Source organism: Bos mutus, chromosome 16, assembly GCF_027580195.1.
Source record: "Bos mutus isolate GX-2022 chromosome 16, NWIPB_WYAK_1.1, whole genome shotgun sequence".
Classification (NCBI taxonomy): domain Eukaryota; kingdom Metazoa; phylum Chordata; class Mammalia; order Artiodactyla; family Bovidae; genus Bos; species Bos mutus.
Genome location: NC_091632.1, coordinates 6,585,253 through 6,602,347, shown reverse-complemented (window position 1 = coordinate 6,602,347; position 17,095 = coordinate 6,585,253). Strand labels below are relative to the sequence as shown.

Genomic DNA, 17,095 nt, shown 5'->3' with positions numbered 1-17,095 from the left:
CAGCCCCAGCGCCTCGTCTCCAAAGCCGGAAGTGGGCGGTCCCGGGTCCGAGACCCGCGGGGCGAAGGGAGCCAGGTCCACACCCGCCCTGCAGTGGCCGCTCTGGAGCCGGCGCGGCGCCCTCTGGAGGCACAATCCCAGGACCGGGTGGGCCCAGAGCTGAGGCGCTGCGTTAGGTGAGGGCTCCCTCCGCCGCCCTCACAGCACCCCCGGGGCAGGCCAGGCAGGTGCCCCGGGCCCGAGGGGCTGGGCTTCAGGGCCTGAGGCGCCCCACGCAGGGGCAGGCTCCGAGGGGACGCGGCCGGCTCTCTGGACCCCCGACCTCAGACCTGGCCCCCTTCCGCCGGGCTGAGTCACACGCTGTGGGTGCTGTGAAGAGGGAGGCCCGGGGAAACCGTGACCGGTGTCCGGAACCCCAGCATGCGGGCCGAGGTCGGTGCGCCCCGGCAGAGGGAGCGCCAGAGTACAGCGGGTAGGACAGGACGCGGGAGGACATGGGCCTCCGCGTCTCCCCTGGGACGGAGGCAGGGGGCGCCCCGGCTGGGGGACCGAGCCTCTAGGGCAGGCGGCGGTTTCCTCCTGATCCACGGGCAAGACCTGGACAGACCTCTGGGGGCACTCAGCCCCCCAGCCTCAGGGCAGACACGGACTGTGAATCGGGCCAGGGGTCGGGGGCTTCGGGGATTTCAGCAGTGCGGCCTCCCGGAGGCAGAGGGCCCGGAGGCCGCCTCCAAATGAAATGTCCCCACTCAGGGAGAGTCCTGAATGAAGACTTGTAAGCAGCTCTGGGGCAGGGGATGGGAGGCAGGGCCCTTCAGACGGTCCCCATCTTCCCAGGGCCGGGTGAAGGAGGCCGGGGTGGACCCAAGCTGGCACCGCTCAGCCAGTTGCCTGTCCTTTCTGGAAGCCTGACTTGGCTGCTGCCTAGGCGTGCCAATGGACTCCCCTCCTGACCGTCATCCCGACCATCGTCAAAAATTAAACAAAATCACTTTTTCGGGACTGCCTGACCGCGTCTCTGGGAGCCCTCACTTGGCGGGTGAGTTACTCTGGGACCCGGCCGAGTCTTGGCTCCTGATGCCTCAGATGGGATGGTACTGGATGGCCCAGCCCTCGCTGGGCACTCATGGATGGACTTGAGTCTGCCCACTCCTGGCTGCCTGGTCGGTCAGAGCTCTGGTCTCTGCACGCCGGTCCCTTTTCAGACCTACCTCCCCGAGGGGCCTAGAGCTGGATGGGGACCAGGATGTCGCCTGGGGCTTTCCACTGTTCGGGAGAGCCAAGGCAGACCTCTAGACCACCTGTGTGTCAGCAAGTCCCCGACCCCAGCCCTGACCTCCAGACTCTTCAATCTAGCCACAGCAACATCCCCTGTTTGGTGCCTAGTCAGCATCTCAAGGGTCTCCCTGGTGGCTCAGACAGTAAAGAATCTGCCTGCAATGCAGGAGACTGGAGTTTGATCCCTGGGTTGGGAAGATCCTCTTGAGAATGGAATGGCAACCCAGTTCACTATTCCTGCCCGGAGAATCCCGTGGATGGAGGAGCCTGGTGAGCTACAGTCCATGGGGTCACAAAGAGTCGGACACAATTGAGCAACTAACACACACACACACACGCATCTCAGATCCAGCACATCCCAGCTGCGCTGCCAGCCCCAGACCTGCCCCACCTCGCTTGCACAGGTCCTCAGGCCCCAAGTCTGTCTGCACTTGCCTTTGTCTCACTCACACCCAGAGTACCACTCTCCCTCCGGGGCCTGCCTTCAACACAGATACAGAATCTGACCACTCACTCCTACCATCCCGGGTCCAGCCCCCGTCTCCTCTACCCTGGATTATTACCATGTGACCTGGCCACCTCTACCCGCCCCTACCACCACCCTGCATCTCTCTAGTCTCAACCCAACAACCAGAGTAATTCTGTCTTAACTGAAACCTACCTAGGGCTGTCCTACGCAGAACAAAAGCCAGAATCCACACAACTGTCCTTTCAGCAGCTTCAGAAGGCCCTCCTGACCTGGCTCCTGACCGCTCTGCCTTCCTACTGGCCACTCCCCCTGCAGTCCCAGTCCAGGCTCTGGGCCCCTGGGCAGTCCCAGCTGCACGCCAGGCGTGGTCCTGCCCCAGCGCCTTTGCATCCACTGCTCTTTTGGCCTAGAAAGGTCTTTCCCCAGGTATCTGTCGGGCTAGTTCCCCATGGTCGTGAAGGCCACTCAGGCTTTCTCTGACCTCCTGAGAATGTATATATACACGTGTGTGTGTGTGTGTATATATATATGTATATACATACACACATCTGTACAAGCAGACACAGAGATGATTCCATTAGAGCTACACGTGGCAGTGTCCCATGCAGAGACCTGTTTGTTTGTGTGCTCTGTCTGTCAGCTCTGCCTATAATGCACCTTTCCCATAGAAAGTGCTCAGTATACGTGGGCAGAAGAAGGGACTTACTAATTTCCTGCCCTGGGCCAGGGGTCATTCCACATTTTTTACATGAATGAATTAATTTAAACCTCATAACGGTGATAGACCCTGTGATTACCGGTCCCATGTTGAAGGAGAATTTAATTTGCTCAAGATATGCCTTCATGTATCGTTGTTGTTGTTCAGCCGCTCAGTCCTATCCACCTCTTTGCGGCCCCATGGACTGCAGCACGCCAGGCCTCCCTGTCCCTCACCATCTCCCAGAACTTGTTCAAACTCATGTCCATTGAGTCGGTGATGCCATCCAACCAGCTCATCCTCCGTCGTCCCCTTCTCCTCTTGCCTTCAGTTTTTCTCAGCATCAGGGTCTTTTCCAGTGGATCAGCTCTTTGCATCAGGTGGCCAAAGTATTGGAGTTCTCACTTCAGTATCAGTCCTTCCAATGAACACTCAGTGTTGATTTCCTTTAGGATGGACTGGTTTGCTCTCCTTGCTGTCCAAAGGACTCTCAAGAGTCTTCTTCTTGCATTATTATCAAGCATTAATTATTTATTACTATCATCATTTGTTATTTATCATTATCATGCATTCATTCATTTAATTCTCACAATAATAATAGGGACAGTCATCCTCCGTATTGTATAGACAAGGAAACCAGAGCTGAGAGACTTTAACTTGGAAAGGTCGTGGGGCTCACTAAGCGGAAGAGCTGGCCTGGAACTCGGGCATTTGAACTTCAGCTGCAGTGCTCCAGCTCTGACCCCGCCCCGCCCCCAGGGCAATCCACGTAGGGCAGTGAGGAAGGGCCAGACCTCAGGCCTGGTGACCAGGGATGCCACCCCTTCATCCTCTTGCTTCACCTGCTCCCGACACCCTGGGTGGACAGGCGCTATTCTTAGCCTCACCCCCAGCCTCTGTCTACACCTGGGTGCCAGCTCCACAGGGCTGCACCAGCTCAGTGGTCCAGGGAGATGCATAGGCCCATTTGGGGTTTCAAGTTCACTCCCATTCAAGGGTCTCAGAGCCTACCCAGAACAGCGCCAGCACCTGGGGCTCCCGGGGTGACTTAGAGGACTCTCCATCTCCTGCCTCTCCTGGCCGTGCTTGATGCAGAAAGTCTCTTGACAGTCCCCCACACAGTTCCCTTTCCACAGAGGCTTCTGTGGCCTACCTTTGGCCCCAGGCCTGGAGAAGCTGCTTCTTGGAGCTGGGGCAGTCACCTGGGACCCCTACAGCTTCTGAGCCCTCTTGAAAGAGGGTGGAGGGTGGGGGGTTCTGCTTTCCTGTTCCACACAGAGAATCAGCCAGATTCCTCCCAATTACATCCCCTGCAGGACTGCGCCAGTCAGAAAGAGAAGCCTATGAGTGCATCCAGGAATTTCTAGAACAAGGGCAGCTGGTAAGGCAGTTCCCTGGAGCTTTCTGAGAACTGAGGAGAAAAGTAGGTAAAAACGAGGGCTCGGGCTTCCCAGGTGGCACCAGTGGTAAAGAACCCACCTGCCAATGCAGGAGACCCAGGAGCCCGGGGTCAATTCCTTGGGTTGGGAAGATCCCTGGAGAAGGAAATGGCTACCCGCTCCAGTATTCTTGCCTGGGGAATCCCCATGGACAGAGGCGCCTGGCAGGCTGCATACAGTCCACAGGGTCGTAAAGAGTCAGACATGACTGAGCACACACATGCAGGCTTCTTTCAGTCTGAATGCCAGCCCTGGCTTAGAAGCTGCCTGACCTGGCCTGTTAGGTGGCCAGGCCAGCCACAGAAGTGAAAAAAACCCCGCCTTTGGGGCCCCCAAGCCCCACCCCCCGCCAGCTTGGTCCCTGGAGAGCTACAGAGGCGTCAGGACACTGGTGGCCAGTGCTGGGCGCGGGGCATGTGTAGGAAATGCTTCTGTGGTCAGAGTTCTGGGCCCTGCGAGGGGCAGGGTCTGGGCAGGGGACGCGGGGGCTCTGCAGAGGGAGGTGGGTGGGCTGCAGGCAGAGGCCGTGCTGTGGGCAGGGCTTGTGTGTCCCTCCGTCCTAGCTCGAGATGGACAAGCTGAAGTTCCTGAGTGCAGTGGACACCTTGAGTGGTGCTGTCCACGCCCAGGCAAATGGCAACATGGACGATTTCTTTCCGAAAACTGTCTTGGCCGAGAAAATCACGGTGAGCAAGGCCCTCTCTTTCTGGGCATCGGTCCTCCAGGGACAAGAATGACAAACCCAGCCGCGGGGTGGGGGTCCCTCTCTGAGGGGAATTCTCCTTTCTTCCTCCCTTCTAGAAATTAATTCTCGAAGAGTCCACAGAGGCCCTGGTCAGCACTGTGCGGCAGCAAGCCATGCTCTGCGTCGTGGCCCTGAGGTGCCTGGGTCCCCAAGGCCGGGGTGTTGGGGTTGGGGAGCATGGCAAGGCTTGGGGACGTGAGTTCTGGGCTGCGGGGGCAGGGCCCATGACAGCCACCCCGCCTCCCAGCCTCCTGTGGTAGGGTACCCCCAACTCTCACTGTTAGAAAGCTGTTGGGGCATCAGTGTGGGGAAGGCTCCCAGAGACGCCAGGACCTCCTTCCCTGCAGGGAAGTGTGTGAAGGCCCAGCAAGAGGGCAGAGCAGAGTGCCCCCCCGCTGGCCCTGGACACTAACCTGTACTCCAGAGCCCCCCGTGGCCCCTCCCCCCCTCCCCCACAGCCAGGTGAACCCGCCGCTCCACCTGTCCCAGAAGCTGGACCTGGCCACCGCCGGCATCTCCAGCATCATCCCTCTGCCGCTCATCATGCCCAGCCTGGACCGCAAGGAAAGCGCCAGCCTCTACCTCCAGGTGCTGCCACTGCCCATCCGCAGGCCCCTCGCGCCTCCTCGGGGCTGGCTCCTGCTCCCACACTGCCCATCCGCGGTCCCCTCGTGCCTCCTCGGGCTGGCTCCTGCTCCCACACCACCCACATCATTCTCTCCCAAGCGCTCTGTTTCTCTAGTTTCACGAGAGCCTCAGTTTCAGGAGGAGACAGTCTGAGGATAAGCCCACAGGTTCTAGGGAATTACTGGCCAATAGACTTGGTCAAACCTTCCCGGGAATTTTCAGCTTGAAAGATAGAGGTTTCCTTTATCGAAGATGTCAGAGAATGAGCCTCTGGTGGCGAGGGGCCCTCGGGGGCTGCATTTTTTGGAGAGAGCAGCCGGGTGCCCACTCGTACTGTCTGGCCTACAGTTGGAGCTGGTCCAGGGCTCAGTGAGGTCAAGCGGGGCTGGCGCTCGAAGATGGGAGGGCGGCGGCAGAGCTGGCCCATGGGAGTGGGGGCGCCCCGGGGAGCGGTCTGTCATCTGACACCCCGCGCCCCCCGCCTGCCAGACAATCCAGGCCTTGGACGACATGTTACAGGCTCTCATGATGGAGGATCTGGAGCCGAGCATGGTCTTCCTGCAGAGCTTCCTGGAGGTGAGGAAGGGAGATTGAAGCCCTGGGTGTGGGGGGAGGAAAGGAAACTAAGATGCCTGGGGCTCGGCTGCGGCTGAAGGCCATCCTTCGGTCCTCAGACCTCAGCAGGCATGTCTGTTCCCTGGAGACAGAGTCCTGCATCTCTCCCCTCTTCACGGAGTCCCCAGACGTTCTCGGTCACAATACATTGTCACCCTGAGGGGTGAGTTTGAATTCGAGAAATAGCCAGGAGTCACTTGAAATGAACTTTCATGACAAGATGGTAATTAACAAAGTTGATTTAATTTTGGATAAAATACTAGATGTGACTAAAGATAAGGAGACAAGATTGCCCAGCTATCTTATTTTAAGCTTTCACTGAAGCTTCAGTACTTTAGTTACCTGATGCGAAGAGCTAACTCACTGGAAAAGACCCTGTTGCTGGAAGGATTGAGGGCAAGAGGAGAAGGGGGTGACAGAGGATGAGATGGTTGGATGGCATCACTGACTCAAGGACATGAGTTTGAGCAAGCTCTGGAAGGCAATGAAGGACAGGGAAGCCTGGCGTGCTGCAGTCCAGGGAGTCGCAAAGGGTTGGACACGACTTAGTGACCGAACAACACCGACGATAAGGGCTGTATGTAGAGAGGAAATGCATTCGTGTTAGGACATTATTTTGAGGGATGTATCATTTCTTTTTTTTTTTTTCATTTTTAATGATATTCATTGTTTTCTTGGTAATTTTACAAGCAACGCATGTTCATCACAGAAAACTAGATAACTATAAAAACTAGATAAACTCGGGCCAGCCGCAGCCACCCTCCTATTGTCTTTGTGGCCGGGATGCTGCGTGTGTCAGGGGTGTCCGCTTGTCTCCGAGGCCATGTCGGGGATGGACTGAGCAGGGAGGGTGGGACCCCACGGAAGGTGTGGCAGGGTGTCCCTGCTCCCTCTGCAGGTCGTCCTGCCTTGCTTGGTGCAGTCGGATAAAGTGCACGAGCAGACCCGGATCTTGGGCGCCATTTCCCGGATCCTGAGGTTTATCTGCAATTTCCCCGAGCTGGCGGTGAGTGCCTGGGACACGCGAGGCTCTGCAGGGGTCCCTGGGCGGCCACAGCACCTTGGTCCCGCTGCTCCTGTGAGCTCTGAGCAGGCAGATATATCCCAGCCCGGGTGGAGGGCCTGGCCCGGGGAGCCAGGGGTGGGAGTCCATAGCTCCCACTGGCCAGTGTGCCTGGGGGTCTGGCCGCCCCAGTCCCCTGGGTGCTGACTTGGAAGGTCCCTTTGCCAGCACTGTGTGGAGCTGGTGAGGTGGGGCCACCCACAGCAGATACCAAGCTGTGTGGAGGGGAGGGGAAGTCGAAGGGAATGGGGGCCTCCTGGCAGGCGGGGCTGGGGCAGCGCCCATGTGGCCCTCGGGGTGCAGCCGGGCCCCCTCCCGCAGCACACGGCGGAGTTCTCCATGACTGGGAAGCTGATGGGCACGCTGGGCCTCCTCTGCATGAGCCCCAACCTGGAGGTCGGCATGGCGGCCTCGGAAGCGCTGCACTACCTGTTCAAAGTCCTCGCGCTGCAGAGAAGTGAGCATCCCGGCCTAATGGACTAGGGGCTGCGGGAGGTGGGGGTGCTGGCTCGCAGAGTGACAGGCCCTACTGGGAGCCCTGCGTGGTGTCGGGGGCGCCGGAGGGCTGGCCTCCCTCCTCAGGGCAAGGCCCTAAATACGCCTTACCAGAATGAGCCCCAGCCCAGTGCTGACACCACGCCCTCTTAGGAGACATTCCTGGGGACTCTCGGGAGGACGGGGAGCCGGGCTTGCAGCCACCTGTGAGGTCCACTTGGCCCCTCAGTGTTCCCAGCTGTCCCACCACTGCTTCGAGGACCCAGGCTGGGAAATGAGGCTCCCTCCTCACGGGACAACCTGGGGACTCCTGATCTGGGCTTCCCCTGCCCCAAGAAAGTCAGAGATTTGGATGTACACACACACAGAGGTGCCAGAGGAATTTGCACATCTCCCCCAAAGGGAGCTTCAGAGACTTGGCTTTTGTGATTAAACTGGGTCCGTTTCCCAGTTACTTAGCGGGGGCCGGGTGAGCGGTGTGTGGGAGCAGCGGCCTCACTGACGTCCACCTGCCGGCCTGGCACCAGGGCCCGAGAACCCTCGCACGCTGTGATGGGCCAGCAACACTTCACCCTTGAACCCTCTTGGTCCACTCTGAGGTTTGCTGGGGAAGAGCACAGGGCGTGTTCCTTTCTCCCCTGCCGATGGTTTTGGATCACAGGTGTGAAACAGAAGACAGAGAACATCTTGAAGGAGCTGCAGAAGCACTTCCGGGGGGAGTGGCTGGCCAGCATACAGGACCTCACGATGGTAGCGCGCACACCCCACCCAACGCGGGATGCCTGGATGGGAAGCTTGGGCAGGAAGAGGGCCAGGCCCAAGGGGTGATCCCCACTACGAGGAAGGGTCCCTGAAATCCCAGGTCTCGTGGACAGCGTGCTGGAGGGGAAGGCCCGTTCCCCTAGCTGCCCTGGGGTGGACTGAAGTTTAAGTCACTGAGCGGGACTGTGCAGTGAGGTGTGGTCCGCTCTCCTCCCCACGCACCTGTCTTAGGCCTGGCTTCCCTTCTGGTCTCTCAGCAGAGGCGGACTTCTGGCCCTGGGCACTGTGCCCCAGGCTCCGCCAGCTCCCGCCACTCCCTCCAGAAACCCAGATACCACCCTTCACTCTCCCTTCCTCTCCACGCCCAGCTCAACCCCACGCCCATCCACTCTGCCTCCTGAATCCCTTGCTCGTCCACCTGCTCTGCTCTGGTCCTGCCATGGCTGTCACCCACCTCCTGCCTCTCACTGTGGCTGCCCCCGGCTCCTTCCCCTTTTGCAGGTGGCCCCTCCAAGGCCTGGAAGCAGACCTGGAAGCCGATGCCTGCTTTGCGGTGCGGTCACCCGCTAGACATCAGAGCTCACCCCAGATGCAGTCCCCTGCTTGTGTTCCAAATGCAAACCCAGACGCCTTTAGCATCTCCCTCTGGGAAGATCGGCTGGAGAAGGGATAGGCTACCCACTCCAGTATTCTTGGGCTTCCCTGGTGGCTCAGCTGGTAAAGAGTCTGTCTACAATGTGGGAGAACTGGTTTCGGTCCCTGGGTTGGGAAGATCCCCTGGAGAAGGGAACGGCTCCCCACTCCAGTATTCTGGCCTGGAGGTCCGTGGGGTCACAGAGAGTCGGACGCGACTGAGTGACTCTCACTTCACTCACTTTCACTTCTCCGTGCGCTGCTGTGGGGACCGTTGGCCACACCCCGCCTCGGCCTCACCCCGCAGGGAGCCGGGTGCTGGCCGGGGCCGCCTGCACTGGACCCAGGCCGGCCGGCCTCTCCAGGGCGCGGAGGCCACGGGCGGACTCAGAGGGGCTCAGCCCGGCTCCCTCTTCCCAGTTCTTCAGGAAGTACCTGACTCCCGAGGAGCGAGCAGACGTGATGCTGGTGTCGTTGGAGGCCCTGACCAAGCCCAGCAGGCACGACGCCCGGGCGGCCTCCAGGGTGCTGCGGACAATCCTGAAGTCCTCCGTCCCTGACATCGGGAAGGTAGCCGCTCCAGGGACTCCAGGGCCCGAGGGCGCTTTGGGCCTTCTTCCTTTCCATTCCGTGTCGGATCTTGCTGTTTCACTTCCTACTGGTTGGGGTTAAACAGTCGTGATCCTTGAATCCAGAGGATAAAAAGTTAAACGAGGCGTAGCGTGGTTTGCAGTTGTGTGGAAGGCCCTTCCATGGGGAGGGGTGACCACCTGGCCTCCGTCTCCACTGGGAAGGGAAGGCTAGCATCAGAGCGACAGCAGGAGCCCCGTGTGGGCTCCCGGGGCCAGGAGACACCTCAGACCTCCCTCCCGCATGCAGACAGGGGATGAGGCCTCTGAGCACTTTGTCAGGCTGGCGGGAGAATTCCCAGCAAGATTAGGAGATGCCTGTCTCCATATCGTTGTGTCTGTCTATCCTCTACCCATGTATCTGTATCTACATGTATATCCGTGTCCTCTACACCTGTATCTACACCCGTGTATCTGTATATCTGTATCTACGTGTATATCCGTGTCCTCTACACCTACATCTACACCCGTGTATCTGTATATTTGTATCTACCTGTAAACCTAAGGCGCACTGACACGAGCTAGAGCTGGAGCACGGCCCTTTGTCGGAGGTGGGACTTGTTCACAGAGAAATTAAGCCAGCACAGGGTCTCTTTATCAGTCCTTTTTCTTAGACCATCTTCAAAGCTCCTGTGGACAGACAGTCGCTCTGCTTTCAATGGCCTCCCGTGCCCCCACCTCCCCCTGATGCCAGTGCCAGCTCCATGAGCTGTTCCTGGGCTCTCCTCTTCTCTCTGGCCCGGGGTGCCATCTGAACGCTCCTGAGCCGAAGGGCACCCTGGAGGGCAGCCCCCCAGCGCCCATGTGGAGTCCCTGCCCAGCTCCTGGGCAGCCGGACTCTGCTCCCCACCCCACGCAGAGCTCAGGTCTCCTCCGGCACCACTTTCGTCATTGGAACCTTCTCCCTGTGGTGAACTGGAGCTTGCACCCCCGTGGCTCCCAGGCCAAGGTCAGCTTCCCACGTTAGGCTGACTTCAGTTACTGTTCAGGTTTACCAACGCCGGGCACCTTGCCCTGGGCTGGCCGCAGTCACGTGCTGTGTTATTTCTTACAACAAGTCTGCAGGGAAGTAACTGGAGTTGGGGAGAAGCTCACGGGGGGTATGGCCCGGATAACTGGACTTTATTGAGCACACGTGTAACATGCACTAGACGTGTTAACTCAGGCCCACGAGGAGGCTGAACTGGTTCTCGTTGTCCGATGAAGAAGTAGAGCACGGAGAGGGCTGATCCTGTGCCAAGGTCACACAGCTGGTCAGCGGGGAGGCAGGTTCGAATCCAGGCAGAGTGACTCCAGGCCTGTACAGCCTCCCGTCCACACAGCCAGCGATGGGCCTGCCCTCCCCCCGCAACAGTCTCTGTGTCCCAGTTCCCTCCTCTGATATTTGTGACCTGGTTTCCGGACCCGACTCCACAGCCTCTTCCCTGCTGCTGTCTACTCTGTGCCTTTTCAGCCATGGCAGGGGGACAGCCCCCAGCCCCGCGTGGGCGCCTGGGTCCGAGGCTCTTGCCGAGCGGGTGTCGAGCACCCAGGAAGCAGGCATTCCGCACCCCCCCACCCCCTGCAGGTGCCTGAAATCATCAAGCACGTTTACCACCACATGCCCAGCGCCACGGACGCCACGGCCCAGGAGACCATCCGGAAGGTGCTCCACGTGCTGGCCCAGACCTACACGGATGAGGTGGTCCTGACGCTCTTCGAGATGGACGAGCAGTCCCAGAGGTCGGTGGGGTCCCCGGGGCGGCAGACAAGCCCCAGGCTGTGCCGATCTGCTTATTCTTAAAATATGTCCAACTTTTAGACAAGGAAGCTCCTTACTTGGGGCAAAGTGATTGTACCGTTAACATTAGCTTATTGCAGAAAATTTTGAAAGCGTGTACATTTTTGAAAAAGAAAAAAGAAATTAAATCTCACCCCAAGGCAACCCCTGCTGTTACTTAGGTATAATTTATAGTGTGTCTACCTCTTAAGAATGATTTTGTTCCATTTTTACAAACACAACAAACGAACACACACAAAAAGGGTTTTAAGGAACGTACACACACAAAAAAACACACAAAACACACACACACACACACAGAAAGTACAGTCCCTCATATATACCGATCTCCACATTTTTTTCATAGCATTCTCTCAAAATTAAAACTCCTTTGTAAACGATTTTAAAAGCCATCTGATATTATATAGTATGGGTGTACTAAGCTATAAGACATTAAAATTTCTCCATGTAGTAAAATTCGCCCTTTGACCACACAGTTCCACAAGTTTTCTCAAACGTATAGTCACAGCCATCACCACCACATTAAGACGCAGGGCCTTCCACTGCCCTCCAGATCCCGTGCCGCTGGGAGCAGCCCCACGAGCCTTGCCCCCATCTGTTCTCCAGCCCTGTCGTTGGGCCTTCCCCAGGCCGTCCTAGAAGTAGGACCACGCAGGACGGTCACACCGCACAGAGCAGACTCGTGCGTCTGGTCCTGGCTTCTCTTGCTTACGTGCGTGTTTGGGATTCACCCAGGGCATCGTGTGTGTCAGAAATTCACCCCGTTCCTTGCTGAGCAGCACCCCACTGTGTGCGCAGGCCGCGCTGTGCTCAGCAGTCACCTGGTTTTCGCAGTTCTGGGCCATTACAAGTGTGCCGCTGTAAATATGTGCGCGTAGGCTTTTGTGTAAATATTAGCTTCCATCTCTCTTGGCTAAGTTCCTAGGGGTTGCATTTCTGGGTAATACGGGAGCTGTCCGTTTAACAGCTTTAAAGAAGCCGCCAAACTTTTCCAGCCGTGGTTGTGGCGTTTGCCTTTCCGCCAGCGGCTTACCAAAGGGCTTTCGGGTTGCTTCCACCCTTGTCCACACTTGGTATCGTCATTAAGAAAGACCTAGTCATTCCAATAAGTGCGCAGGGGCATCTTGTTTCTATTTGTGTTTGACTCTTAATTGCAACTGATGTTGACCATGATTTCTTGTGTTCATTTACCTCCACATACCTGCTTTGGCCAAATGTCCAAATCTTCTACCCGTTTCTTCCCTTTTTTATAAGCATTTTTCACTATTTTAAAGTATTGTTTAATATTTATGTCCTTTGTTTTCATTTATTTGGCTGTGCCGGGTCTTGGCTGTGGCATGCCGGACCTAGTGCCTCACCCGGGGATGGAGCCCGCGTCCCGCGTCCGGGCAGAAGGACGCTTAACCTCTGGGCCACCAGGCGAGGTCCCCAGTCTATCATTTCACGATTGTTTTCTGTTTGCCTCCTCCAGTTTTTGCTCCTACGTTTCCACTTTCCTGAATTATTTTGGATAGTTTGTGCTTTTTTTTAAAGGTATTCCTTCTTAATTTATCCATTGTATTTTGACTCCATCAATTTTTAGTGGAGTCTTAGGCATTTCCAAACCTCAATTGCCATAGTGTACTGACATCCCTAAACGTTCATAGTCCATTTAGAATTAATATTTTACAGCCTCAAGAAAACATGAAAGCTTTCAACATGTAGCTTCCTTGGCTTCCCTACTTATGGAAGTAAGTAAGGAACTTACTTCCTTACTTATGGTATGGTTGCCATACGTATTATATCTATACACATGAAGAAACACCACCAAAAAAAGGTTTAATTTTTGCTTTAATAGTCATACATATTTTTAAACTTATCATGGGAAGCTATAAAGCATTTGGCAAAAGAATTCAAAGTCTATTACTAACTGAAAAAAAAAATTCCCCTATTATGGGAAAAAACTTCCCTACCATGATGAAGAACATTTATCAGAAATTAATAAGCAATCTTAATTTCTCAATTGAGAAATTACGCAGTTCCCTGGCCAGGGCTCTGCTGGCCTGTCTCTTCCACTGATTAACCCTCGAAGCACTGCTCAAGCGCGCATGTTTTCTGCTTGGAGTCTTCCTTCGTCTTTGTCCCGAGAGCCCCGTGATGCCACACCACCAGTAGGGAGACTGTCTTCATCCTCGTCTTCAGTCTCTCCTTGATTTTTCACGACCCTCTCCTGTCTCGCAAAGGTCGTGGCTTCTTGGGTACAGCGAGCAGACTTTCCTGAAATTGTACCCTGTTATTTGGAGAAATAATTTTCAGATCTCTCCTCTTCCTCTGAGTGTGAATTTGCAGGTTGGGAGGAGCAGGGAAGGTATCCCAGGCAAAGGAAAAACATAAGTGAAATGCATTCAGGCAAGGCTGGAAGGGCCTGCGCGGAGAGGTGACCGCCGGGGCCTGGAGGGTGGCCTGCTGGGTCCGGGCCAACGGCTGGAGCACCGGCCGGGACACAGCCACAGGGGAGGTTTCTGACCCATGGGACTCAGCTGTTTCCTCCCGTCAGGTTCACAGGCCGTGTGAGCACTTTCAGAGTCACCTGCATGTGAGGTGGCAGAGAACAGGAGGCGTGGAGGTGATGGAAAGATGGAAGGAGTTGGAGGAAAGGAGAGGGGAGAAGGGAGAGGGAAGGGTAGGAAGAAGGAGCTGGGCCCTGAGCAGAGCGGCAGAGCCCCTCCCGGGAGGCTGACCTTACAGATGGGCTTTCTCCCTGCAGGGGGGCTCGCAAGCCCTGGGAGATCCTGGCGTCCTTCCCCAAAGGCTACGAAGTGATCATGGAGCACCTCCTGCAGAGGCTGACCCCCCAGCAGAGGTCTCGGCCCCAGGAGCCCGGCTGCAGAGCGCAGATCTCTCCATTGATCGTACGCGGGCCCGCAGCGGGTAGGGTGCCCCGGGGTCCGTCCAGGCTGTCCGGAGCTCTCAAGCGGCTGCTGTGGACAGAGGAGGTTGAACACCCTCATGGCCTCCTCTCGTGTGGGGCCCCGGGGAGTCTGCCGTGCCTGAGAACCGGCTCCTCGTTCGCCTGGGCGGGACAGAGTGAGACCAGCACCCCAGTCCCCTGACCCCTCAAGGATGGTGAGAGTAGCGAGCCCCCAGCAGAGCCCCCAGAGGGCTTTAAACGGACAGCAGCCCAGACACCGCCCTGCTCTTCCCGGGCTCGGCAGCGGGGGACCCGGGGGCTGGCTGTGGGTCGTGTCAGCCCAGGGCTGCGGCTGACAATCCCCCTGCCCCGCAGGCCACCAGGGCCCTCCACGAGCTGCTGCTGGAGCCCAGCCGGAGGATGGAGGTGCAGGCCTTCTTCCCGCACCTGTTCCTGGCCCTGCTGTTCCGCATCTCCTCCCTCCTGGGGGTGGGGGCCGCCCAGCCCCCTGTGAGCCAGGGGATGGACCCCGTCAGGTACCCCCTCTCCGGCTGTCGCTCAAGGGCCTCGCCTGCCGTTTTTCACCTCCACCGGGCCTGGGCTCCCCACGTGCCCTCCAACAGCTCTTGCCTAGGCTTTTTATTGATGATTTTTTTCTTACTTATTTTTGGCCACGTCATGCGGTATGCGGAATCTTAGTTCCCCAACCAGGGATGGAACCTGGGCCTCCTGCCCTGGGAGCTCGGAGTCTTAACCACTGGACCGCCAGGGGAGTCCCTTGCAGGGCTTCTTAGAAAGACTCTCTGTGTGTCTGGCTTTCTGGGCGGATGCAGGGATGCTGTCCCTCTGTGACACCACGCATCTGAGTCTGCAGACCCCCGCCCCCACCCCGGTGCCCCAGCTGTCTTGGCTTCAGGTGCCTCCTTCGTGGAACGTTGCCAGGGTCCCTGAGGGCTGTCCCACCCCCAGCAGGTGGCGGCCGTGCGGGAGGCTGGGTGGACAGGAGGTTCCCAGGTGAGGAGAGGACGACCTTTCCTCTGCTGTCTGCCCCCCACCCCCGCGCCCCCCCAGCTGCTCCGTGGAGGCGCTGAAGACCTTGATGAGGAGCGCAGGGTACAGCGACCACGTGTCCTACATTCAGAAGCTGCAGGGCTGGGAGCTGCTCACCAGTCTGGAGAGACACCATGAGGGGGTGGCCCTGCTGGGCAGGTGAGCCTGGGCCGCACCTGCTGGGGAGCCGGCCGCCCTGCCCCCGCCCCGCCCCAGGGTCCCCTGCACACAGGCCTGACCCTGGGCGCCCGCCCCGCCGTCCACAGGGCCATGGTCGTCCGCAGCTGCTGGCACACCCGCCCTGTGTTCCGCCTCACCGTCCGCGTCCTCCAGGACCCGGACCTCGAGAACCACATGACGGCTCTTGTGTTCTTCACCGAGGCGAGTGGCCAGGACTGGGGGGCGGGTGGGGGCCTGCCCTTCCTGGAGCAGTTACTCCAGGGGGCTGTGGCCTGACTCACATCAGGCTGGGAGACATTGCTCAGGACACCTGGTTGGTCACCTGGAGTCTCAGGCCTTGAGTTTACCTGGTGCGACTGAATCTCGGCTCTGATTTCATAGAAGAACACGGCGCCCCCGCAGCCACCCTGCCTTAGAGTCACTCTGCTCAGCTCTCTGGTTGGCTCAATGTATTCTGGTCACCTGGCAGAAGAAAGGTATAACTCTGCTCAGCTCTCTGGTTGGCTCAATGTACTCTGGTCACCTGGCAGAAGAAAGGTATCACTCTGCTCAGCTCTCTGGTTGGCTCAATGTACTCTGGTCCCCTGGCAGAAGAAAGGTATAGAGATTTGGCAGTTATGGAAAAGAGTCTTAAAAGCAACAACATCATGAATAATGGTGATGCTCAGAAGAAACCACTTCTAGATTTTGGTCTGAATGTGTGTGGGGGGGTGTTTTCCTGGGGGAGGAAATGGCAACCCACTCCAGTACGCTTTCCCGGAGATTCCCAGGGACAGAGGAGCCTGGCAGGCTGCAGTCCATAGAGTCGCACAGAGTCGGACACGACTGAGCGTCTGAGCCACCACCATGGGTGTGTTGGTCATTTTTGAGATCCCTGTCCGTTCATGTTCTGTATTCTGCTGTCTTAGAGCATATTCTGCATCATTATGTGGTTTTTTTGGGGGGGGGGCTATACATAAATTTTCGGAGAAGGTGATGGCACCCCACTCCAGTACTCTTGCCTGGAAAATCTCATGGACGGAGGAGCTTAGTAGGCTGCAGTCCATGGGGTCGCTAAGAGTCGGACACGACTGAGCGACTTCACTTTCACTTTTCACTTTCATGCACTGGAGAAGGAAATGGCAACCCACTCCAGTGTTCTTGCCTGGAGAATCCCAGGGACGGGGGAGCCTGGTGGGCTGCCGTCTATGGGGTCGCACAGAGTCGGACACGACTGAGGCGACTTAGCAGCAGCAGCATACATAAATTGTAATGGGGATGTAATATTTCATCACAGATATATTATGATTGATCTGACATTCAGTTTCTAATTTTACACTATTATAATAACACTATAGTGAACATCTCTTTGTGAAAGCTTTGTCCATATTCCAGATTATTTGCTTAACTACGAAACATAATAAGTGGAAGACTTGGTTCAAAAAATATGAATGTCTTCTATGATTCTTTTTTTTTTTGAATGTCTTCTATGATTCTTGAGACTGATGCCAAGTTAGTCTGATTTGTCTAGACTAATGTCCCCCAGTAAAGTTGTACCGATTTATACTCCCACCAGCGGTGTTTAAAGGGGGTTCAGGAGTTCTGACTCACCACAGCTTTAAATACGCTCCTTCTGTAATTTGAAGTCACTGAGTTTTGCAGTAGGAGTGGATTTCTTCTGAAATAACAGAGGGAGAAGATGACAAGCGCTAGTCCTAGAACCTGGACGGGTAGGACCTGCTGGGTCCTGCTGGCTTTTGTGCA

At 56.9% G+C, this 17,095-nt stretch overlaps 1 protein-coding gene across 1 annotated transcript; it reads left to right on the top strand.

Moving 5' to 3' along the window:
• The first annotated feature begins 23 nt into the window (after positions 1 to 23).
• Positions 24 to 16,708, top strand: LOC138991163 (maestro heat-like repeat-containing protein family member 7). Its single transcript, XM_070384431.1, has 16 exons — positions 24 to 176; positions 838 to 1,039; positions 3,761 to 3,825; positions 4,447 to 4,569; positions 4,685 to 4,764; positions 5,087 to 5,216; positions 5,745 to 5,831; positions 6,769 to 6,876; positions 7,255 to 7,390; positions 8,090 to 8,178; positions 9,244 to 9,393; positions 11,020 to 11,174; positions 13,979 to 14,123; positions 14,498 to 14,658; positions 15,194 to 15,331; positions 15,439 to 16,708. The coding sequence occupies exons 2-16, from the start codon at positions 937 to 939 to the stop codon at positions 15,626 to 15,628; spliced, it is 1,860 nt and encodes a 619-aa protein (XP_070240532.1). The 5' UTR covers positions 24 to 176; positions 838 to 936; the 3' UTR covers positions 15,629 to 16,708.
• The last annotated feature ends 387 nt before the right edge of the window (positions 16,709 to 17,095 follow it).